At 44.1% G+C, this 24840-nt stretch overlaps 1 protein-coding gene across 2 annotated transcripts in view; it reads right to left on the bottom strand.

Moving 5' to 3' along the window:
- Window positions 1-2719: 2719 nt before the first annotated feature.
- Sart3 (spliceosome associated factor 3, U4/U6 recycling protein) overlaps window positions 2720-24840 on the bottom strand; it is a 42399-nt gene continuing 20278 nt past the window's right edge. For both annotated transcript variants that reach the window (XM_074061205.1, XM_020167102.2), the window contains exons 7-19: window positions 17518-17673; window positions 16240-16378; window positions 15248-15355; window positions 14277-14354; window positions 14101-14159; window positions 12798-12907; window positions 10897-11009; window positions 9889-9965; window positions 8862-9027; window positions 5744-6198; window positions 5110-5262; window positions 4118-4308; window positions 2720-3733 (exon numbers count right to left, since the gene is read on the bottom strand). In XM_074061205.1, the coding sequence (XP_073917306.1) occupies window positions 3556-3733; window positions 4118-4308; window positions 5110-5262; window positions 5744-6198; window positions 8862-9027; window positions 9889-9965; window positions 10897-11009; window positions 12798-12907; window positions 14101-14159; window positions 14277-14354; window positions 15248-15355; window positions 16240-16378; window positions 17518-17673 (1983 nt within the window). In that variant the 3' untranslated portion in view covers window positions 2720-3555. The remainder of the gene's footprint in view (window positions 3734-4117; window positions 4309-5109; window positions 5263-5743; window positions 6199-8861; window positions 9028-9888; window positions 9966-10896; window positions 11010-12797; window positions 12908-14100; window positions 14160-14276; window positions 14355-15247; window positions 15356-16239; window positions 16379-17517; window positions 17674-24840) is intronic.

Raw genomic sequence — 24840 nt, 5'->3', positions numbered from 1 at the left:
CTAGGAGGAACCTGTGCCACAGCAAGGCTCCTACTGCCCACAGCTGCTGTTTAATCTAGAGTCTATTTTGTGTAGACAAAAAAGATGGGGGCTGATGCCATGGCTCAGGTGTTAGATTCCCTGCCTAGCAAGCAGAAAGCCCTGAGTTCAAACCCCAGTACTACAAAAAAACAAAAACTGCCAGATATGGAGGCTTGTGCCTTTAATACTGAATACCCAGGAGACCGAGACCGGGAGGATTGCAGTTGGAGGCCAGCCCAGGCAAAAAGTGAGTGAGACCCAGTCTCAATCAGGAAGTTGGCCTACACCTGTGATCCCAGCCATGAGGGAAGTCAAAAATAGGAGGACGAGGTCCAGGCCAGCCAGGGCAAAGATGCAAGTCTATCTGAAAAACGATAGCAAAGGGGTTGGGGGGCGTGGCTTAAACAGTCAAGAACTCACCTAGCAACTGCGAGGCCTAAAGTTCAAACCACAGTACTGGAAAAAAAAAAAGAAAGATGGGAAGGGACCCCACATGTTAAAGGACTTAAGAGGCTATCACATCATGAAGAAGAACGAAATGTTATCATTCGCTGGTAAATGGATGGAATTGGAGAACATCATTCTGAGTGAGGTTAGCCTGGCTCAAAAAACCAAAAATCATATGTTCTCCCTCATATGTGGACATTAGATCAAGGGCAAACACAACAAGGGGATTGGACTTTGAGCACATGATAAAAGCGAGAGCACACAAGGGAGGGGTGAGGATAGGTAAGACACCTAAAAAACTAGCTAGCATTTGTTGCCCTTAACGCAGAGAAACTAAAGCAGATACCTTAAAGCAACTGAGGCCAATAGGAAAAGGGGAACAGGTACTAGAGAAAAGGTTAGATCAAAAAGAATTAACCTAGAAGGTAACACCCACGCACAGGAAATCAATGTGAGTCAATGCCCTGTATAGCTATCCTTATCTCAACCAGCAAAACCCCTTGTTCCTTCCTATTATTGCTTATACTCTCTCTACAACAAAATTAGAAATAAGGGCAAAATAGTTTCTGCTGGGTATTGAGGGGGGGGAGAGGGAGGGGGCGGAGTGGGTGGTAAGGGAGGGGGTGGGGGCAGGGGGGAGAAATGAACCAAGCCTTGTATGCACATATGAATAATAAAAGAAAAATGAAAAAAAAAAAAAAAGAGGCTTATCACGTAATGACCAGTTAGAGAGAGGGAAAACTGACATTCATCCGACAGTAGAAAACCTGGAATGTGGCCGGTCAGCTGAGGCATGAAAGTATTACTACCTGTGTCTCTAAGGGCGTTAATAAGGCCCTTACGTCCCTATCTCTTAGAGACATGCTGTAGTATTACTGGATGAGCGTGCTGATGTCTGGGATACTTCTCGATGTAACTGAGGAGGAGAAAGCGGAGGGGTTGGTGGAAACCAAGTGAGACAGGCTGACTCGAATGCTGAAAACTCAATGACAGGGATGGAGAACTTTATTTTATAGTTCTACCTTTTAATCTGTTCAAATTTTTCCATTAAAAAATGTTAAGTTGCCAGTCACCTTAGCCCCAGTACTGAGGAAGAAGAGGCAGGAGGATTAGAAGTTTGAGGCCAACCTAGGCTACATAGTAAGACTTTGTCTGCAAACAAACAAAAAATGTTCGGTTTAAAAAAAAGAAAAATGTACACCAGGCATCAGTGGCTCACACCTGTAATCCTGGCTACTTGGGAGGCTGAGATCAGGAGGATCACAGTTCAGAGCCAGACTTTTTGGCAAACAGTTTGCGAGACCCCATCTCCAAAATAACCAGAGCAAAAAATGGGAAGAGATGTGGCTCAAGTGGTAGCATACGTGCTTTGCCAGTGTGAAGCCCTGAGTTCAAAGCCCAGTCCTACCAAAAAAAAATATGTAGGCTGGGCTGGGTATGGTGCTGCCTACCTATAATCCTGGCTCCTCAGGATGTAGAAGGATCTCAGTCCAAAGGCCGGCCCTTGAAAAATCAGGAGACTTTATCTGAAAAACAAACTAAAAACAAAAGGCCTAGGGTCATAATCCAAGGTACAGCATAGCTGGCACAGTGGCTCGCCCTATAATACCAGCTGTAAGAGGCAGAGATGAGGAGGCTCATGGTTTGAAGCCAGCCCAGCCAAAAAGCTGGGTGTGGTGGTATGTGCCTGTCATCCCCAAGACCTGAGTAAAAACATGAGACCCTACTCACAACAAAAAGAAAAAAGGTCTGGGGCATTAGCTGAGAGTGGCAGAGCACCTGCCAAGCAAGCATGAGGCCCTGAGTTCAAATCACAGTTAAAAAAAAAAAAAGAGGTAGAGCCACTGCTAACAAGGCCTTAAGTTTAAACCCAAGTACCACAAAAACAAAACAACAACAACAAAAAAATGTAGGCTGTAGGTATAGCTCAGTGGTAGAGCAAAAGCCTTCGTTTCCAACCCAATACTGCAAAAACCAAATACAGAGAAGCCTTCCTGATACACCAAAACTTACACTTACAAATGAGCTGCTTTCCATTACACACAAAAGTATTCCCGATGGTTTTCTCCAAAGTGCCTTTATAGAGTAAGTTTCCCTACTGAACTGCCAATGCTACCTTCAAAGCAGTAACTACCTGATAAAAAAATGACAGGTAAAAGAGCTTAAAAGCCAGGGTCAAACTGCTGTAATCTCAAATTTAAAACTGAAGACGGCTCACTGATGAAATAATTAAATCAAAGTGACACCAGGATTTGACTTACAAAAGTTCTATTTACACGTCTATTGGATAAAGCAAGGTACACCCATCTCAAAATACACATCTGTGAGTGAGTAACATCCCAATACTTTTGCACAAGGCTTTTTGAAGAGAACTTCAGTTTAATAAACAAAGCTAAATGGGGAGAATTTACGTTTGTACTCGACATGGCATCTTATACAAAACCAAAGGGCTGAAACCCAATGTTCAGACAGAAAATACATCCACTAATCACTAGGCAAAAAAAAAGGTCCACAGCAGGTGGTACAGAACTCCAAGAGAAAACAAATGTTGCAAATACTTTGCTTTTAGGAAACAGAAAACAGGCTGACCTGTCATTTACAAATATGTAAAAGAAAAACCTCTCAGCCCCTTGGACAAAAAACCATCAAGTGGTTTTTGTGTGTGTGATTTCCCCTCCCCACACATTACTAAAATAGGCCATTCTGGTGTGTGACTAGCATCTGCCATTTGCTTTTAAAACTTAAAGAATGAGGGCACATGGGTGTGGAGTGTGAGAGAAGTGTCTTATAAAAAGGATCAGAGGTGGCAAAAGGTTGGGACAAGTGGGTCTCAGAAGCCACGTTCCAGGGTCACTGCTGCTCGTCACTCTAGGACTCCAGGACACAGAAGGATCTCGGAACGATCACCTGGGCCGACCTCTTCCCGCCCTCAATGTGAGGGAGCACTTCCACCCTGTGCATGGAACACCTGCCCTTTCTAGGAGCACCAGCACTGCGCCCAGCCCTCAGCTCCCAGGGTGCTGCTGGGTGGCAGGGGTCTACCCGGCCAGCATGAAGTAAGGCATTTCCCATCTCTCAGAGTCCCATTCACTTTCTCAGGAGCAACTTGGCAAAATCGGCATTGGACATCTTGGGTGCCTCGGTGGCTGCAGAGGTGGCAACTTCTGGACGTGGAGCAGGGCCATTCTCGGCCTGAGGAGCTGCACCACTCGGGCGTTGGAGGGCTCGAGGCAGCAGGGAGAGCTGGGTCCTCCCCTTCCCACGCCTGCAAGAGCAAACACAATGTACTCTTTCCAAGCAAGGAATCCAGCCCCAGATTTAGTTGTGAAGATAAGCCAAGATTATTACCCAAAGTTAAAAGATACAAGTAAGAGCTGGGGACATGGGTCTAGTGATACAGTACTTGCCCGGCAAAAGTGAGGATGTGAGTTCAATCCCCAACACCAAAAAAACATGCAAATGAGAAATATGAAATAGGAACAATAATATAAATAAATGACAGGTGTAAACTGCCACAGACTTGTGCCCTTTGGGGACTTGCTCTGGCGGAACCACAGAGATCACCGGCTTTGCTATCCTAATTCACTGCACTACCAAAACGACTCCATCGCTCTGTGTTGGTGGGGACAAATCTGCATGCAACACTTACGCTCCGTATATCTGTCTCGGCATCATGGGGCCACCTGGTGCTTTCCTCGCCTCAGACTTCTCAGGGACTTTCCTCTGAGGGGGATTGCTGATCGCCACCTTGATGACGTTTTCTTTGATGGTCATGCCATCCATCTTCATTACAGCCTGCGACGCCTGGGATTCATTTTCGTACTCCACGTAGGCCAGACCCTGAATCATACGAGAGAGATTCAGTGCTAGGTCAGAGGACACCGACCCAGATGCGACTTCCTCCCATGAATCAGGCAGCCAGGCTTCCTTCAGACAGTAGCAGACTTTGCAGAGCTAACACCCAGGTCATCTTCCTGCCACTGCCATCCTCTAAGTACAGGTTTATTCCCTGGCCCCTCTACTTCCCGTGGCTGTTAACTGCCTGTGGCATTAGAAACCTCTCCCTTTGGGTTCAGAACATCTTGTGCTTGCACCACAAGAGTAACAGACCTGTGTAAGTCCAGCAAAACCCCAAGAAGGTGGACTGGACACAGAAAAGCAGCCCAGGGATCCCATGTTTTGTCCCTGTGGCCCCTCCTTTCCTTTATACCCTTCACCTCTCCTGCAGCCTGGATAGGGGGCAAGGCTTGACAGGGGATCCAGATCACACTTAAAACGCCACTCAATATGTGGTAGAGCAAGGACCTAACAGGACACAGAGAGGAAAAAGGGGGCAGGGAGGAGGAGGAGGCTGGCCCAGGTTCCCCTCACAGCCTTCTGCCTCGGCCCCACAGCATGTGTCACCATTGAGGCTCCTATGAAGTCTGATAATTCATGTTCCAAATGCCTTATGATTTCTTAGTACAATTGGCTAAGAGAGGTCCCAAACTCCATCAGCTTACGTTCCCATTAGATCACCATGTCTCTGGCAGGTGAACTGGGAGCGCAGCCTAGCACTAGAAAACCCTTGCGCAGCACAGGAGCCAGAGCAGCAGAACCACAGAGCGCACTCAGACCCCGCACCGCTGAGCTGATGCTCACCTTTGGTTTGCCAGCCCGGGTGGTGACCAGCCTGAGGTCCTTCACGGTGCCATGAGCCTTACAGATGTCTTGTAGCTCCTCTTCAGTGCAGGAGAAGGGCAGGCCTGAGATGAACAGCTTGTGTCTCTCCAGGGCAGTGCTGTATCTGAACACCTGCACAAGGCAGAAACAGAGACCGCAACCCCAATGAGCCCCGGCACTCGTGCTTGGCCCCCACAGGACTGTGCCTGCCCAGCAGCCCAGAGTCGACCTTGGCCTCAAAGCCTTATTACAGAGTTACCCAGGGACGCCAGCGAGCCTCCCGGCCTCCACTCCCTTCACTGTGAAATGAGCAGAATAAAAGCAGCCACTCACAGAGTTCTGCGGAGGAGCCACTTTGGAAATACAGGGCGTGCTTCACAGTCTCGTCACGACACCTGAGCACTCAGTGGAGAGTGGCCAGCACCACAACGCCTCATTCTATTCTCATCCCTAGTCAACCCAGTGTGAGCTGGGAGCGACCTCCCCATGAGTCAGACCAGGTTCCCAAGTAAGGCTGCTTCCTACCATGTGAGAACGCAGTGTGTGTGGCACCAATGAGCACTGCAGGAACAAAGTGGCCTATGGCAAAGACATGCTTTTCCCATAAGCGTACCTTAAAATCGGGGTTTTTGCTTTTGTCCACACAGGGGGAAACAAACATTGGCCTCCCTTCCACGTTCTTGCGGTCCAGCTCCAGGGCCTGCAGGGCTGACTTCTCCTCTTTGAATTGCACATAGCAGTAGCCTCGGAAGTCACCACGGTTGCTGAAGATGGGGCGGATCTCCACCACCTCCCCACAGGCCTCGAAGACTGGCCTGAGCTTCGCTTCGGGCTCCCCCATGCTGTAAGGCAGGTTGCTGACAAAGACAGTGATGCTGTCCTTACTGCTGTCATGGGCCACCTTGGGCATGTCCCGCTTCAGGGAGGCTGCCTTCTCTTTCTGCTTTGAAGGGGGAGCGACATCCACGGCTGCACATTTCCTAGTCAGCCCTGCTTCCTCTTCCATAGCTGGAGCTGCTCCAGCCAGGGGCACGCTGTTCTCCATCCTTCGGCGTTTGGAAGGCTGCTCTGCAGGTTTTCAAAAGAGAAGGAGCAACAGTAACTGGTTAATTATTCCTTCTCTTCAGTGAACTTGTGATGCAGTGTGCAGCAGAAGTGTTCTTCCCACCACAAACAAAGGGCACGACCTGCACGGGAGGGCAGGCGCCATGCTCCCGAGAACTCTTTTGTGGCCCTCCTGACCTGCCCCACAACTTTCTGAGCCCCAACTACACTCGAGTGAAAGGGCAACGTCAAGCCCAAGTAATAACATAAATCCCCATTGTCCACGCTTAATCACCTGAGTCAGAGCGTCTCAAACTCAGGTGGGCAGAGTCCAGGGCTCCTCTCCTACAAAAGCAGGTCTGCAGGTGACCTGGGCAGCTGCGTGGGTGTGCTCTATGGATCAGCCTTCAGAAAGCACTACAAAGGGTCCAGTATTGGACCCTTTCAGTATTGCCATGTGGCCTCAAGAGACTTAACCACACTCCAACCTGTCTTCACCACTGCCTCCAGAGGGCCAGTGTCAAAGCTCAGCTGGTATCGCCCTCCTGCATACAGACCTTTCCATCAATGAGTGCACTGCCTTCCCAATGAAGTCTAAGCCCTCCCTGCTGCACTGAAAAGTGTCCTGCACCAGGGCCCAGCTTGCCCCAACCTCCTCTACCACTGCCCCACCCTCTGCCAGGTACCTGATCTCACACCCAATTCTTTGCTGCTCAAAGAAAATGCCAGGCCATAGTGTCTTCATGCTCTGCTAACACTGGCTGTCTGTCCAGTGCACCCCTCCCTTCTTTCCCGTACGACAGTCCTCACTCCTACCCTGGTGCTGCATCCTTCCCCATGAACCTCTTCTGGCAGACAGCTGACCCCAGTGCTGTCCTCTGCAGCCATTGCAACTCACAAGGACAGCTTCTATGGTCCTGATACACACTACTGCAGTTACACATCCCATGTGCCTTTCCCTGCTACCCTGCGGGTTCTGACAGGCAGCAGACCGCCCTCCATCATTTTGAAGGCCCAAAAAAAGTGTGCAAGAAATGTCAATGGCAAAATCAGCATGTTAGAGTCCCTATGCCTGACACAGATATCCTAGGAAGATATTCAGAGTTCTTTAATATCTCAAGACAATTCTTTACCTTGCATGAATTTACTGAGAACAAATCTGACCCATACCTGCCCATCCTTGAAATTACGTAAGTGACAAGAACACTAGCTGGAAAATTCTACCAAGTCAAAACCATTACACAGGCCAAGCAAGGCAGACACTATGCAGGGTAGGCTGCAGTGGATGGTGCAGCTCCTGGAGCATGAGTGAGAAGAGGACATGCACACACGGGATGATGATAGGGGCTGGCATGGGGTATGAGATCCTGAGTGAGCAGGAACAAAAGGGCTCCCAGCAGGAAGGATGTGGTGGTAGCCTGGTGGAGGGCACGGAGCCCTAACAGACAGATGATGGTATATGAGCAGGGCAGTGCCTGCCACCCGATGTGGGAAGCCCAGTGGGGTAAAGAGGGTGCTGGGGGACAGGGACAGGAGCTGGTGACACACATTGAGGGACTAACAGAATAAATGAACATGCTGAGGATAACAGCAGCCAGGGCTCACAAAGTCAGAGGAAAAAGAGAAAAGCAGAATGAACCCTGTGTGTTAGCTGGAAATGGAGGGACCAGTGTAGACTCAGACAGTTCCAGGAGTAAACATAGACGTAAACACACACTCCCAGGCTCTAACGCTCCAAGGGCAGGGGAGCACAATACCCCATCAGAACCTGCTAAGTACTGCATGCCACTCAGAGGACCCTGAGAGGAACAGTGGACTCCAGGACTGAGTCACGGAAAGCACAAGATCACCCTGGGGTACTGCATGCCTGAAAGTAGGGAAGTGACCAAATGACAGGTCAAGGGGTGCTAGCCAAAGTGGGATAAGTAGAGCATCAACATAAATACCGACACTAACAGATGCTAACTATGAAGAAATAGGGACCCACGGTCATGACAAAGATAAAAGGATGAATAATTGGAAGTATGGTGAGAAGTAGGATATTTGTCTAGTCTCAGAGTACTAGGTTAGCACTCATCAAATACCTAATAATTACCAATGGGAAAGGAGTAACTTAATGGAGAAGCCAGGCAGCCACCTTGATATGTCCCAGTAATGGAACATACCAAAATTCCAGGCCACGGAGAGGACACAATGAGGAAAGGGTACACTTGGGCACTTCTCCTACCAGAGACACTCAACACAAGGAAACTCCAGCCAAACCTGCACTGCAGTACACTCTACAAGTAACTCACCAGTCCCCTTCAAAAGTGTCCAGGTCATGAGTCAAAGAAGACTGAGAAATGCTCCAGCCTAAAAGAGACTCGGTACAGGACAACATGCAGTCCTGAAATGGCTCCTTCTACTATGAAGGACACTACTAGAAGAAATGGCAGACAGTGGGCAGGGTATGAGGACTGGATGGCAGGAACGCGCAAAATAGTGTTTGAAGGTTGAACTGTACTGTATGATAATGCCTGTGTCTGCAAGGTGCACACCCTGCAGTGATGGAAGGGTGATGAGCATGATGCTGGCAGATTATTCGCAAATAGTTGAGGAAAAAGAAACACTCTGTACTATTTTTGCAACTTTTCTGTAAGTTTGAGACATTTCCAAGTAAAACTTGGAAGTAAAAAGTCAAACTTTACCTTCTTCCTCATCACCCCACTCTTTCTCATCCTCATCTGCTTTGCGCTTGTCTGTGCCTGGGGCTTTTTTCTTCTTTTTCAGTGCTCTCTTCTCAGCTCGCACCCTCTTTCGCTGTTCAGTCTTTTCTTCCTCTTGCTGTGCAAGGGCTGCCTCCTTCTCCGCAGCCTAGAAAAGTGGGAGCAGGGTACATGCGTGGGTGCACTGATACAGGAACCGTCTGGCGTACGGTGAGATATGAGATAGAGGGATGCGGAGTGGAAATGTTCTACTTGAAGAAGAGGAGACCCTAGAAAGGGTTCCTTAGGGAACCCACTCAGGCAGCTTAGGATTCTGGATCTCAAGTCTATGGTTGGTTTACAGTACCTTAATCATTATACACCAAGAGAAAGAAAAGTCTATCTATAAAACTGGGACCCTAAGAGGGCTGGGATGTTCGTATTCCACTGATAGGCCAAATGCACTTTTCTATTCTTTTTTATCTACTCCACTCAAGTAAGTGCCATCATTCCTCTAGCCCACCAGGAATAGCACATGGCTGTCATCCTGGCTACGTGAGGGAAGCACAAACAGGAGGATCACAATTCAGGCTGGCCTGGGGCATAAAGCAAGACCCTATCTCAAAAATAACCAAAGCAAAAAGCGCTGGTAGAGAGGCTCTAGTGGTAGAGTGTATGCCTGGCAAGAGCAGAGGATAGATTCACCCAATGTACAAAAAAGTACTTATTATTAAACCCAAAATTTTAAAATAATCTTAAAAAGATGATACAAGTTTAAATACTGATTCCAACCTTTTATAATTGATACTCCATGAATAACATATACTTCTTATGAAGGCCTAAAAGGTTTTGACAAGAAACTTTCATACTGAACAGAAACAAAGGAGATGTAAAAGGCTCCAAACAGGGCTTGGGGTGTGGCTCAAGTGGTACAGCGCCTGCCTAAGAAGCACAAAGACCTGAGTTCAAACCCCAGTATAACTCCACCCCCCAAAAACAGAGGTAGACACCAAGCAACCGTCATCATTACCTTCATTCTCTGCTCATTCACACGCGCTAACCGAGTCTCAGTTTTCTGGATGGCCATATCCCAATCTTCTAATGTACCTAAACAGGAAAAGAAGTAAACCTGTCACTCCTTAGAGTTTTGAAGGACTATAATGATAGAACATTTCCTCAATTTCCCACACCTCCACAAAAGATCTCTCCCTTATGACAATGAGAACTGCAATGAGTTGGCTCCTCATTTTAAGGACATTTAATCCGCTCAGGCTTGTATGGAATCCAAATAGTCCTTCCAGGCATGCTTAGTGTCCATTCTCCTTCAGAAAAGAGACCTGAAAACAAGAATCTGACCTCTGATGGGCTGTCAATGGTGAGACTATGAAGACATTCTAATGAAACTGTATGGGGCATTCACATTAACACTGAAGAATTTTAAGAGCTACTTTTTTCTGTTGTTGTTTGGGCATGTAATCTCCAGGTCTGAGGATCTCATACCCCAAATCCAGGTCAGTGCCCTTGGATAAATTGATCCTATTTTCCTATTGGCTCTAGTTCTACAGCTTGATACTGAAGGCTTAAAAATTCATCAAGTAACCAAAGAGCCCACCAAGCAGTCTGCTTCTCTGAGCTCCTTTGCTGTGCTGACACTGCACTAGAGCTGTGGTCTTTCACTGGGGGACCCTCCCTGGCAAAGGACATGTTTGGTTGGGTGGGGAGAGCTGCTCCAGCATCTAACGGGTAAAGGCCAGGACTGCAGCTAAATGTCCTACATGATAAGAATTATGAAAGCCCTGCACCAGGGCTCCATCACAGAGCCCTCTAGCAGCTAGAGAGTGGGAGAAGAACTGCAGGAGAGCTTACTCCCACTAACAAGTGCCTCATGACACTTGTTAGAGTGTCAACCATACAGAGCCACTGTGAGGCAGTGGCCACGGCCGTCTGTCCTTACAGACTCTGACCAGATGCTCCCAGTGGTGACCAATCAGCCAATAGGCCAGACTCCAAGCCAGAAGCAGAGGGCCAAGGGTCCTACCTTCTGTCCTCTCCATAGTAAGCAACACTTCGCAGACATGCTCAGGGTAGTCACTGGTGCACTGGACAGCCCGGTGCAGAGCTTTCCGGCAGTGCTGTGTGTCACCATGGGCCCTAGAGCAAAAAACAAACAGCTGCTGCCACCAGAGCACAGAGCAAAAGGAACAGGAAGGGAAGGGCTGTCTTCCCACAGGTGGAAGCTCTCCAGTGAAGTTTGTGAGGAACCCCAGCTTTCAGAACCACCCATGATAGCTCCTCCTTTCTCCAGTCACAAAAGAAGGAGCCCTCTATACCATGCTCTCCCCTAGCCAGGCAGGTGTGCCTGGGAATTACACCAACAGCGGCCTGCAGCCAGGTTTTCTGCCTTGACAGAACTCACACGTGCAGCCCACAAGAGGGGGCTGCCCATCAACTCTATGTAACTGATAAAGGTCCTGGAGAAATTCTATGCAGTCCTGCCAGAGGGGAAAACCACTAATTCCAAGTCTAGAGTCAAGTCTTTTTGTCCCAACATGGAAAATATACTGTTAATCTCATCAATTACATATACAAATATAAATATGTATTAGGATACTCAGGAAAAACTCACAGCAGTGGTTCTCAAAGTCTGCTCCAGAGACCTGAGACCTCTGTCCTATAGGATGCTCTCAGGAGGTCTGTACAATCAGAACTCCTTTTACAACAGTACTAACTTCTTCACTACGTTTGCATTTGCATGGATGGTGCAAAAGCAACTGTGACCCTTAGCACAAAGCAGAGCAGTACATCCCTTTTTGATATTGTGTGACAAAATGAGAAGGACACATACAGCACTTCTTCTGCATGCTGAAAGACAATGCCTGCTGCACAGAAAAGTGAATTATGAGCAGAAATAGCTACTGTTTTCATGGTACACTGTTTTTACTTAAAAGCAGCACAGAGACCAATTGTTCTTCATGCTCTTCCATGAAAACAATACGTCACAACAGAGTGAAGCAGAAGCAGCCATGAGAAGATAACTGAACTAAACTGAAGATACTTGGAAAAATGTCGGAACACGCCACTTTTCTCACACAATTATTTTGGGCTGGAAAGTAGTCAGACCTCAAAAAAAGGTTTTTTTAATGTCTTCCTATTATTTCCTGAAAGGCAAATATTGATATAAACAGAAAGCTCTTTTGGGTCTTTACATTTTAAGAGTAAAAGGGGTCCTGAAACCAAAACCTGTGATCCAGAGGAATATTCAACAAGGCTTCAGGGTGGTCACATCTGGGCATGGGAATGGAAGAGCCTGTCACATATTTTTGTACATGCTCTATTTTATTTGGGCACACATGATTGTTCAAATAGAAAAAACATATTCAGAAAATGAAAAAGGTAGTGTAAAAATATATTTGACTTATAATGTTCAAAATACATGAATAAAAAAGCTGGTCACATTCTTTTTATCTTCTTGTTATAACTATTACCAGGCATCATTTATTAATTCAAACAGTTTGAAAAGTCTGTAACATATATGCTGTAGTAACAATTTCATTTTTAAAAAAATTTAAACATCAAAAAGTCTGAAAAAATATACCCAAACCATTTAGTTAAGTGTTAGACAATGGTTCCAAGTAATTTAGATTTTCTTTTCTTTGCTTTTTAGTATTTTCTATTTTCCTATAAAAGCAAGTATAATTTAAAAAAATATACCTCCAAAAGTCAAAAGACTCATGGTCAAAAATAAAAACAACTTTTAAAAAATCCATGGCTATAAGAGCCCCAAGCACAAAGTACTGTTTGGTTCTCTAGCCTTACCCAATTCTAGGCACCTACTGTGAGAGACAGGAGGAAGGAAGGAGCCCCTTCTAAGTAGCAGGCCCAGGACGAGGGCAGGCACTGCCCTGACAAGCACAGACCCACCCACCCCAGGTCAGTTACCTTTCCAGGTTGTAATACTCAAGCCACATGTTGGCATATTTGGCGTTTCCTTTGGTCATGATGCTGTCCCAGAGTTCCCGAGCTTTCTGCATATTATTGCACAGTCGAGCCTAAAAAGCATCAGCAAGCTCAGTTAGGAAAGGACCCCAACCTTCTGACATGGACACCCATTGCAAACAGACAATACATAAGAAGACCTCATGACTATCAGTGTTGCATTAATCCCTAGACAGGACCCAGGTTTCCCTCTAGTGGCACAGTGCCCAGACCGAGCCCTTCTACCTTTCTGCAGTGACAACTCTCATAAGGTCTGCCTTCAGGCTGAGGGGTAGCTCAGCAGTGTAGAGCTAGCCTAGTGTGGGCAAGACCTTCTTCCCAACCCAGCAGTGGGGGAGAAAAGAAGGTTTACCAATACCTCTTGTGAACACAGAGCAAGAGCCCAGCACTCACTCAAACTGGGTAGTTGTTTATTTTGTTTATTTTTATCAAGCTTAACTACAGATGTATAATTTGAGAGCAATGCAGAGAAAGACAGGCTATTCTAGTATTAAATGTCACCTCTGCCATTTACAAACCATGCAACTTGGGCAACTAACATCATATAACCTCTGTGAGCCTCAGTTTCCTCATCCTTAAAACGTTCCAACACAAATATCCTACAGAGAAACAACCTAGCAAATGTTACCTTCTTCAGCCTAATTCTCCCTCAGAGTATAAAACATGATTTGAATTTTATAATCCTACCAGTTGATCAAGGACAGAGTCAATGTCTCACTTAGCTTAGTGTCCTTGGCTCAGTAATGATACTGAATTTCCTCTATCTTCTATTTATCCAATCTGTCTTCTGCACTGAATTAAAGCTTTAGTAAGCAAAGACTGTATCCATCTGCTTCCCTGGTACCTGGCAGAGTTAGGCAAATGGGACACACTTGGCACATTCTCATGCCTAAAGCAATGGGGAGGGACTGAAGAAGTAAATAAAAGAATGTATGAGGCTGGCAGAGTGGCTTAAGTGGTAAAGCACCTGCCTAGCCAGTGTAAGGACCTCCGTTCAAACCCTGGTACCTCCACGAAAAAATATATCCAGAATTTGGACATGTACTGCGCAACTTCTGGATGGAGGCTGTTTTCACCAAGAGAAAAACTAATGTGCACCTCAATGAGTAAATAACACAAATCCTTGCAGGGCCTAGACCACCAGTGGGATTTTGATCCAGTTTTTATTCATGTCTAATAGAACACTACTTAAACAAAACTCCTTCAAAAGCAGATGAAGTTGAGAGATTTGTCAAAAAACACATACCTCAATCCGGGCCCAGTTCTGCATGATCATGCAACTTGGATCTCCATTCTCATTGAAACCTTCAAGAACAGAATTGTGAAAATTAGGAAGAAATTCCCAAGTACCCCTTGGCTGAAAAGGTACACCAGCCAAGAACAGGTAACATAACTAGAGCAGCAGGTCAGGACCAGACTTACGCTCTTCAACCTCCTGCTGCAAATACTCCAAAGCGCGAGCGAATGTGGACCGCAGCTCTTCTAGCTCCTTACTGGAATCTGTCGGAAAGTGCAAGAAAGACTTTACAAAGTCACACAGCCTTGTCTTCTTTCTGAATCCTGCACCTACACGGCCTGAAGACCCACTAATGAATTTTGTCATGAAGAAGACACAGAACTAAAACTGCTGCCAGGCTCCAGTGGCTCACGCCTATAATCCTGGCTATTCAAGAGGCACAGATCAGGAGGATCAAAGTTCAAAGCCAGCCCAGGCAAACAGTTCGGGGAGACCCTATCTTGAAAAACCCTTCACAAAAACAGGACTGGTGGAATGGCTCAAGGTGAAGACCCTGAGTTCAAACCCCAGTACCAAAAATAACTGCCAGTCCCTATATCATCACAAATTAAAAGAGAAAGACACAGGAGCAGAATACAACATAGATGGACAGCACAATGACAGAGATGAGCACAGGGCTCTGTGGGCAAACCACATGGTGGGGGGGATGTCCTCTAAGTGGGGTGACACATGCAGGCAATACATGGCTGAAAGACACTTGCATGAAGTAGAGTTGACACAGCGTACAAGTCAGGGTTTTTCTAGTTGCCTTTTGGGGGGTGGGGAGGATAGAGGATTCAGCGATCTAAAAGAAACACAGCAGTCTTATTTTTTAAAAGGATTTGGGATTTTTAAAAGGGTCAGAAGTGGAAAGTGAAAGATAAGGCAACAGAGGTTGCCAGGACCCAGCATAAAACATAAGGACCATCATTCTCTTCTTTAAGTCCACAGCGAGACTTGTTAAAGTCATATATTGCTAAAATTTCTGGCAGAAAGTCACCAATGATTGGTGTGCATCATTTACCCAATCACAGTGTATTTGGGGAAACTGAGCCCTCTCACCAGAGACGTGTTAGGGAAAATTCCAGTTGCAAATGAAACACATGCACTTAAATACCTTGCCTGAAGTCAACCCTTCTCCTCAGGTAGTCAAGGTATGCCTGCCAAATTTCCACATAATCAGCGGCCTGGATGAAGCCAGCGCTCAGAGCTTTCTCAAAGGTCACTGGAGGTGGACGAGAAGTCAAGATTCACTGCCAATTCAAAAAAGCTCATAAAAATTATCAAACTCCACTAATGATAAAATACTATATTGCTTTAATACTAATAACAGATGCACAAGGCCTGGGGGTGGATCCCTAGCACCACAAAAATAAAAATCAAATAAAAACAGGATGCAGAAAGATAAAATGAGCAAGAGAAAAATGTTTAAAAGGGAAGTTCTTACAGCACTGTGTCTAGAAAGGGCTACTTTCACAAAATGCCCTGCAATAAGAGTCTAGTTCAAATAAGTTTAGAGAACAGACCACAACTTAGAAAATCATAGTGAAGCCAGGTACCAGTGCCTCAAGCCTGTAATCCTGGCTACTTGGGAGGTTGAAATTGGAAGGACTGAGGTTCGAGACCAGTCTAAGCAAATAGTCCATAAGACCTCCCCTATCTCTAAAATAAACGAGCAAAATGGACTGGAGGTGTGGCTCAAGCAGTAGAGCACCTGCTTTGCAAGTGCAAAGCCCTGTGTTCAAACCCCCAATCCCAGAGGGAGGAAAAAAAAGGAGAGAGAGAGAAGAAAATCACAGTAAGAATAAAAATGTTAAGAAGCTCTAGGAAGCCAGCTATGAGCAGTTTATCTGTCTCTGAAAGCCCTTTTTGTCATTAGAACTCAATATTCCAAATAAAACCTTGAGTTAGGCTAATTTAATGGTGTCATTACATGTCTGCTTCTCACTTGGAAGAAAACACTTATAAGTCACCAGGCCCAGGGGCTCACACCTAGAATCTCAGCACTAGGGAAGCTGACACAAGGCTCAAGACCAGCCTGACTTATACAGTAAGACTCTATCTTAAAAAAAAAAAACCTCAGATGTCTTCCCACAAAAACATTCCCACCAGAAATCTCTTGATGATCAACTCCATGTCTCTCCATGGCAAAGAGGTACCGACTCCACAGGGCCACCGTCCAGGGGCAGTTTCTAACAGCACGGCTGTGCACAGATAAAACCAAATCCTTCACTCTCAGCTGCCGGTCCTATGACACAGAATTCCAGGATGAGAAGATGAAATTTCAACATCAATGAGCCATTGCCAGCACAACCAATCGACAGGAGCAACTTCCTTTAAAACTCTCTTACAAGGCTGGCGGAGTGGCTCAAGTAGTAAAGTGCCTACCTAGGAAGCATGAAGCCCTGAGTTCAAACCTCAGTACCACACCCCACTCCAAAAAAATGCCTCTTATGAAGGTCAAGTACGGTGGCACACACCTGTAATCTGAGCACTCAGGAGGCCAAGAAAGAAAAACTGCAAGTTTGAGGCTAGTCTGGGCTGCATAGCGAGACCCCCATCTCAAAAGAATTTAAAAAATAAGTAAAATGCCTCTTGTGGTCTGGTTTCTTCAACAAAGTAATTCCCAGGGGAGTGGAAGAGAAGAAGGGTAGGGTAGGAGGAGCCTATAGGTTAAAAGGGCCTTAAAAGACAATAACCAATCCTAGTGTGTATGAACCTCAACTGGATCCTTTTACACACAGAGGATCTTTTACACATTCATACTGAAACATTTACCAATGAAACATGACTTCCGGATTTGCTTCAAAATAACTCAGGTGGGGAAAGCAGATAAGCATATAGGTGAAACCATGAAACCAAACTAGAGCTGTAATTGTTAATCTCTGTTGAGGCTTCATTTACTAATTTGTCTACTTTCATATGTTTACATCTTGTCCATAATAAAAAGATTAAAGAAGTCAGGCACCAATGGCTCATGCCTGGAATCCTAGCTACTCAGGAGGATCCCAGTTTGAAGGCAGTCCCAGCCAAATATTTCTCCAGCCCCTATCTCAAAAATGCACAACATAAAACAGGGCTGGCAGAGTGGCTCAAGTGGGTAGAGTACCTACCTAGCAAGCGTGAGGCCCTGAGTTCAAATACCAGTACCACCAAAAAAAAAAAGATTAAAGAATTAAGTCCTCAATAGTAAGGTTATAAGCAAAATTTCTGTAGTTAGTGATCAGTTTAATGTAACTTCAAATGAGACAAAATTCCTAAGCAAGCTGGCAAAGAGGAGAAAAGCGGGATGGAAAAAAAGGGAGAAAAAGCAGAGGGGAAATGGGGAACATTCTTAACATAAAAGGCTCTAAATTGGCAAAAACAAAATCAGAGAAGTTATCTTACTAGGTACTGACTGTAACGGATCCACAAGTCTGGGACAAGGCAGTTCTCCACTAGGGCACGCTCAAAGATCAGCTGAATGCGAGCCGGATCACCAAGCTTCATCTCAAAGTCAATGTATGCTTGATATTCTGCCAGCCTCGGTGCCTCTGCTTCCAACTGGAGCACAGGAAAATTGCACCCAAGTTAAATGTAGCTACTTGCTACTGCCAGAAAGCACAAAATATCTGCAAATGAAATAAATGTTGCAGGAGTGGCTAGACCAAATCAGAACCACCAAATCCTCCCTCTCAGAACTACTCCACGATGCGATGCAATCTATAATTTGATGAGCATAGGGAGTCTTCCCACTGGTCCAAAGTGCCTCCTATGGCAGTGATTACCAGGGTTGCAAGACCCTCTTCTACATGCATTCCTGGACCTTGGGAAGTTTAAATTGCCCACAAAGCAGGAAGTGAGTGAAAGAGTAGCACCACTGCTGACCAACCTTCCAAAACAGAACTCACTGATCAGAGTGAAGGCAACCAAACTGGAAAAATGCAGTGGTGTGTGCTACTTCAAGTAGCTCATTCCAAACACCAGACCCTACCAGAGTACAGGCACTGGCCAAAGACGGAGGAGGCTGTGCTGAATGTTAACCAATCCAAAGACACATGATCAAAATTATTTTTAGACAGAATCCTCTCATTCTGCTCGCTTTCTCTTCAGTCACACTCTGCTGTCGACCATAACAAAATGGAACTGGGAAGTGATTCCAAGATGGCGGCTAGAGGTAGGAAGCAGAAAGCGACCCTCCTATAGTGAAATCTTGGAGAGACGCTGGAGACACACTTTGCAGGCATAATCACGGAGAAAAGGCATAACTTTGACTCCTCCACACCTCCAGCCGGCGCAGAGAATCTCCACTTCACGTTAAACGGAGAACCGAGGAGGCCCCCGGGCCGCCAGTGGCCGGCGCCCATACGGCTTGGGAAGACGCGGACCAGGTGAGCTTCGCGGTACCGCGGTTCCCCCACAGACAAGCCTGGGCCAGAGCAGCATAGCCCCCTGGACAGACTGACCTCCACCCGGGAAAAAAAGAGAAACTGAGTACTAAGCAATAAGAACAGTTAAGACACGCTGGAAAGAGGGTGGGGCGCCCTGAGCGCTGAAGATTGGGGGAAGGGAAGCCTTCCCGGGACTGTAATAAACGAGCCGGGGGGCCGGAGAGGCTCTGGCGGGAGCGGGGCGCGCCAGCAACCAGGAGCGGGGACGCTTGTGAGAGGAGGGAAGACCCACTTCCCACGTGAACTGTAAATAAACACGCAGGCCTGACAACGCGGGGCAGTGTCGCCTTTCCCAGTGCTTGGAAAGGGAAAAGCCTGTAGCAGAGGCCCCCCTCCCCCGCACAGGAGAACTCTGAGCAAACAAAGCCTGTGGGACCAGGTGAGCGCTAGCTCACCCCAGAGATCTGCATAAATAACGCCGCCAGCTACAGGCTGAGAGCAGCAGGCAGGCAAGCCACAGTTGCAGATACCACTCTCAGAACTGCCTCCAGACGCTTTTTTTTTTTTTTTCTCCCTACCTTTGATGAGAGAACAACCGAATTACACCTGCAAGCCGAAAAACTTACTGAAACTGTATTGCATTTGAACTGGGGACACTTGGTGGGGCTTTTTTTTTTTTTTCTTCTGTGTGTGTGTGAGTGTACTTTTGTTCTACTTTATGCATCCCCTTTGATGAGACAACTACAGAACAACATCTGAGGCACCAACTCCAGGACTGGAGATTGAGACGGACATCCAAATTATTAAGACTGAAATTGCATTGCATATAAACTTGGAAGTTTTTTGGTTTTTTGGTTTTTTTTGTTTTTTTTAATTTTCTATTTTCCATTTTATTTTAATTCATTTTTATAAATAGATATTACTTTCATATACTTATTTTTTATTTTTTTTTATCTTTGATTTGCAATCCTCTCTCTGTCACTCTATTGTCTGTTCAGCTTACTGTCGATTAGTACACTAACACTCCCTGTTTATACCTTTGAAACTCTCTTGTCTGATACCTTGTTCTGCTTTCTCCCTCTTGTCTGTATATTTGTTTTCCCCTTTTCTTTAACTTCTTGCTTTCCATCTCAGCTCACTCTTCCATTCTCAATATTACCATTGTTATTATTACAAGCTAGAAAATACTTAATTACAAACAGTACAGGGACAGTAACAACACCAAAGACAATGACAGGAAGACAGAAAAAACAAGGAAACCAGTTTCCCCACAGCAAAAAATTAGTACAGGAACCAGAGGGGAATGAAGAGAACAGAAACTCAGATCCAGACTCCAAAAAAATGAAGATAAACTATGCCAAAGGACCCAATGAAGCCTACAAGAATAATTTAAAAGAAGACATACTACAAGTACTCAATGAGAATTTTATAGAGATGATACTGGATAGGGTCAACCAAAATGTACAGGAGACACTCAAGAAATTCCAAGACAATAAAAATAGAGAATTTGAAAAAGCAAAAGAAGAAATAAAGGAAACCATAGAAGCACTGTATAAACACCAAAGTGAAAGAGAGAACACAATGAATAAATGGATAAATGAACTCAGGACAAAAATAGACAACAATAAAGAAGAAAACAGCCAGGATATGGAAAACCTCAGAAAAAAGAACGAAACAGAACTGCAAAACAAAACGGAAGGCCAATCCAGCAGAATAGAACAAACAGAAGACAGAATCTCAGAACTTGAAGATGAAATGGTAATTAAAGGAAAAACTGAAGAACTACTAATTAAACAACTCAAGACCTGTGAAAAGAAAATGCAAGAACTCACTGACTCCATCAAAAGACCAAACTTGAGAATCATGGGCATCGAAGAAGGAGAAGAGGTGCAAGCGAAGGGAATGCGTAATATATTCAACAAAATAATAACGGAAAATTTCCCAAATCTAGAGAAAGATATTCCCATACAAATGCAAGAGGCCTCCAGGACACCAAACAGACCACATCAAAACAGAACTACTCCACGACATATCATCATCAAAACAACAAGTTCAGAAACTAAGGAAAGAATATTGAAGGCTGCAAGAGAGAAAAAACAAGTAACATACAAAGGTAAACCCATCAAAATCACAGCAGACTTCTCAACAGAAACATTAAAAGCAAGAAGAGCGTGGGGTGAGATCTTCCGGGCACTGAATGAAAATAACTTCAACCCCAGGATACTCTACCCAGCAAAGCTATCATTCAAAATAGATGGAGCAATAAAAGTCTTCCATGATAAGCAGAAACTAAAACAATATGTGACCACAAAGCCACCATTACAAAAGATTCTGCAAGGGATCCTGCACACAGAAAGTGACACCCAACTTAACCATGAAAAGGCAGGCAGCACCAAACCACAGGATAAGAAAAAGCAAGACAGTAGAGAGTAACATCAAGTTAGGTACACACAATCAAACCTTCAAACAACTAAGATAACTAAATGGCAGGAATCACCACATACCTATCAGTACTAACACTTAATGTTAATGGACTTAATTCACCCATCAAAAGACACCGTTTGACAAAATGGATTAAAAAAGAAGATCCAACAATTTGTTGCTTACAGGAGACTCATCTCACCGACAGAAATAAGCATATGCTTAGGATGAAAGGCTGGAAGAAGATTTACCAAGCCAATGGCCCCCGAAAACAAGCAGGAGTAGCAATACTTATCTCTGACAAAGTAGACTTCAAACCTACATTGATCAAACGAGATAAAGGAGGACATTCCATACTAATAAAAGGGGAAATAGACCAAAAGGAAATAATAATCATCAATCTGTACGCACCCAATGTCAACGCACCCAATTTCATCAAACATACCCTGAAAGACCTAAAAGCATATATAAACGCCAACACAGTGGTTGTGGGAGACTTTAACACTCCATTATCATCAATAGATAGGTCATCCAAACAAAAACTCAATAAAGAAATCCAAAATCTAAAATATGCAATAGATCAAGTGGACCTAGTAGATGTCTACAGAACATTTCATCCAACCTCTACACAATATACATTCTTCTCAGCAGCCCATGGAACCTTCTCCAAAATAGATCATATCCTAGGGCACAAAGCAAGCCTCAGCAAATATAAGAAAATAGAAATAATACCATGCATACTATCTGACCACAATGCAGTAAAAGTAGAACTCAACAACAAAAGTAAAGACAAAAAACATGCAAACAGCTGGAAACTAAATAACTCATTACTTAATGAAGAATGGATCATCGATGCAATAAAAGAGGAAATTAAAAAGTTCCTAGAAGTCAATGAAAATGAAAACACAACCTACCAGAACCTATGGGACACAGCTAAGGCAGTCTTGAGAGGAAAGTTTATAGCCATGAGTGCATATATTAAAAAGATTGAAAGATCCCAAATCAATGACCTAATGATACATCTCAAACTCCTAGAAAAACAAGAACAAGCAAATCCCAAAACAAATAGAAGGAGAGAAATAATAAAAATAAGAGCTGAAATCAACGAAATAGAAACCAAAAAAACCATACAAAGAATTAATGAAACAAAAAGTTGGTTCTTTGAAAAAATAAACAAGATCGATAGACCCCTGGCAAACCTGACTAAAATGAGGAGAGAAAAAACCCAAATTAGTAGAATCAGGAATGCAAAAGGGGAGATAACAACAAACACCATGGAAGTCCAGGAAATCATCAGAGACTACTTTGAGAACCTATATTCAAATAAATTTGAAAATCTAAAAGAAATGGACAGATTTCTAGATACATATGATCATCCAAAACTGAACCAAGAGGAAATTAATCACCTGAATAGACCTATAACACAAAATGAAATTGAAGCAGCAATCAAGAGTCTCCCCAAAAAGAAAAGTCCAGGACCTGATGGATTCTCTGCTGAATTCTATCAGACCTTTAAAGAAGAACTGATACCAACCCTCCTTAAACTGTTCCATGAAATAGAAAGGGAAGGAAAACTGCCAAACACATTTTATGAAGCCACTATTACACTTATCCCAAAACCAGGCAAAGACACCTCCAAAAAGGAGAACTATAGGCCAATCTCCTTAATGAACATTGATGCAAAAATCCTCAACAAAATAATGGCAAATCGAATTCAGCAACACATCAAAAAGATTATTCACCACGACCAGGTAGGCTTCATCCCAGGGATGCAGGGGTGGTTCAACATACGAAAATCAATAAACGTAATAAACCACATTAACAGAAGCAAAGACAAAAACCACTTGATCATCTCAATAGATGCAGAAAAAGCCTTTGATAAGATCCAACATCATTTCATGATAAAAGCTCTAAGAAAACTAGGAATAGAAGGAAAGTTCCTCAACATTATAAAAGCTATATATGACAAACCTACAGCCAGCATTATACTTAACGGAGAAAAATTAAAACCATTCCCTCTAAAATCAGGAACCAGACAAGGATGCCCACTATCTCCACTCCTATTCGACATAGTACTGGAATTCCTAGCCAGAGCAATTAGGCAAGAAGAAGGAATAAAAGGAATACAAATAGGTAAAGAAACTGTCAAAATATCCCTATTTGCAGACGACATGATCCTATACCTTAAAGACCCAAAAAACTCTACTCAGAAGCTTCTAGACATCATCAATAGCTATAGCAAGGTAGCAGGATATAAAATCAACATAGAAAAATCATTAGCATTTCTATACACTAACAATGAGCAAACGGAAAAAGAATGTATGAAAACAATTCCATTTACAATAGCCTCAAACAAAATCAAATACCTAGGTGTAAACCTAACAAAAGATGTGAAAGACCTCTACAAGGAAAACTATACACTTCTGAAGAAAGAGATTGAGGAAGACTATAGAAAGTGGAGAGATCTCCCATGCTCATGGATTGGTAGAATCAACATAGTAAAAATGTCTATACTCCCAAAAGTAATCTACATGTTTAATGCAATTCCCATCAAAATTCCAATGACATTCATCAAAGAGATTGAAAAATCTACTGTTAAATTTATATGGAAACACAAGAGGCCACGAATAGCCAAGGCAATACTCAGTCAAAAGAACAATGCAGGAGGTATCACAATACCTGACTTCAAACTATATTACAAAGCAATAATAATAAAAACAGCATGGTACTGGCACAAAAACAGACATGAAGACCAGTGGAACAGAATAGAGGATCCAGATATGAAGCCACACAACTATAAGCAACTTATCTTTGACAAAGGAGCTAAAAATATACGATGGAGAAATAGCAGCCTCTTCAACAAAAACTGCTGGGAAAACTGGTTAGCAGTCTGCAAAAAACTGAAACTAGATCCATGTATATCACCCTATACCAAGATTAACTCAAAATGGATCAAGGATCTTAATATCAGACCCCAAACTCTTAAGTTGATACAAGAAAGAGTAGGAAATACTCTGGAGTTAGTAGGTATAGGTAAGAACTTTCTCAATGAAACTCCAGCAGCACAGCAACTAAGAGATAGCATAGATAAATGGGACCTCATAAAACTAAAAAGCTTCTGTTCATCAAAAGAAATGGTCTCTAAACTGAAGAGAACACCCACAGAGTGGGAGAAAATATTTGCCAACTATACATCAGACAAAGGACTGATAACCAGAATATACAGGGAACTTAAAAAACTAAATTCTCCCAAAACTAATGAACCAATAAAGAAATGGGCATGTGAACTAAACAGAACTTTCTCAAAAGAAGAAATTCAAATGGCCAGAAAACACATGAAAAAATGCTCACCATCTCTAGCAATAAAGGAAATGCAAATTAAAACCACACTAAGATTCCACCTCACCCCTGTTAGAATAGCCATCATCAGCAACACCACCAACAACAGGTGTTGGCGAGGATGTGGGGAAAAAGGAACCCTTTTACACTGTTGGTGGGAATGTAGACTAGTACAACCACTCTGGAAAAAAGTTTGGAGGCTACTTAAAAAGATGGACATCGATCTACCATTTGATCCAGCAATACCACTCTTGGGGATATACCCAAAAGACTGTTACTCCAGAGGCACCTGCACATCCATGTTTATTGCGGCACTATTTACAATAGCCAAGTTATGGAAACAGCCAAGATGTCCCAGCACTGACGAATGGATTAAGAAAATGTGGTATCTATACACAATGGAATTTTATGCAGCCATGAAGAAGAACGAAATGTTATCATTCGCTGGTAAATGGATGGAATTGGAGAACATCATTCTGAGTGAGGTTAGCCTGGCTCAAAAGACCAAAAATCGTATGTTCTCCCTCATATGTGGACATTAGATCAAGGGCAAACACAACAAGGGGATTGGACTATGAGC

This window comes from Castor canadensis, chromosome 18 (genome assembly GCF_047511655.1).
Source record: "Castor canadensis chromosome 18, mCasCan1.hap1v2, whole genome shotgun sequence".
Taxonomy (NCBI): Eukaryota; Metazoa; Chordata; class Mammalia; order Rodentia; family Castoridae; genus Castor; species Castor canadensis.
Note: the sequence above shows the minus strand (reverse complement) of the source record. Positions and strands in the feature narration are given on the sequence as shown.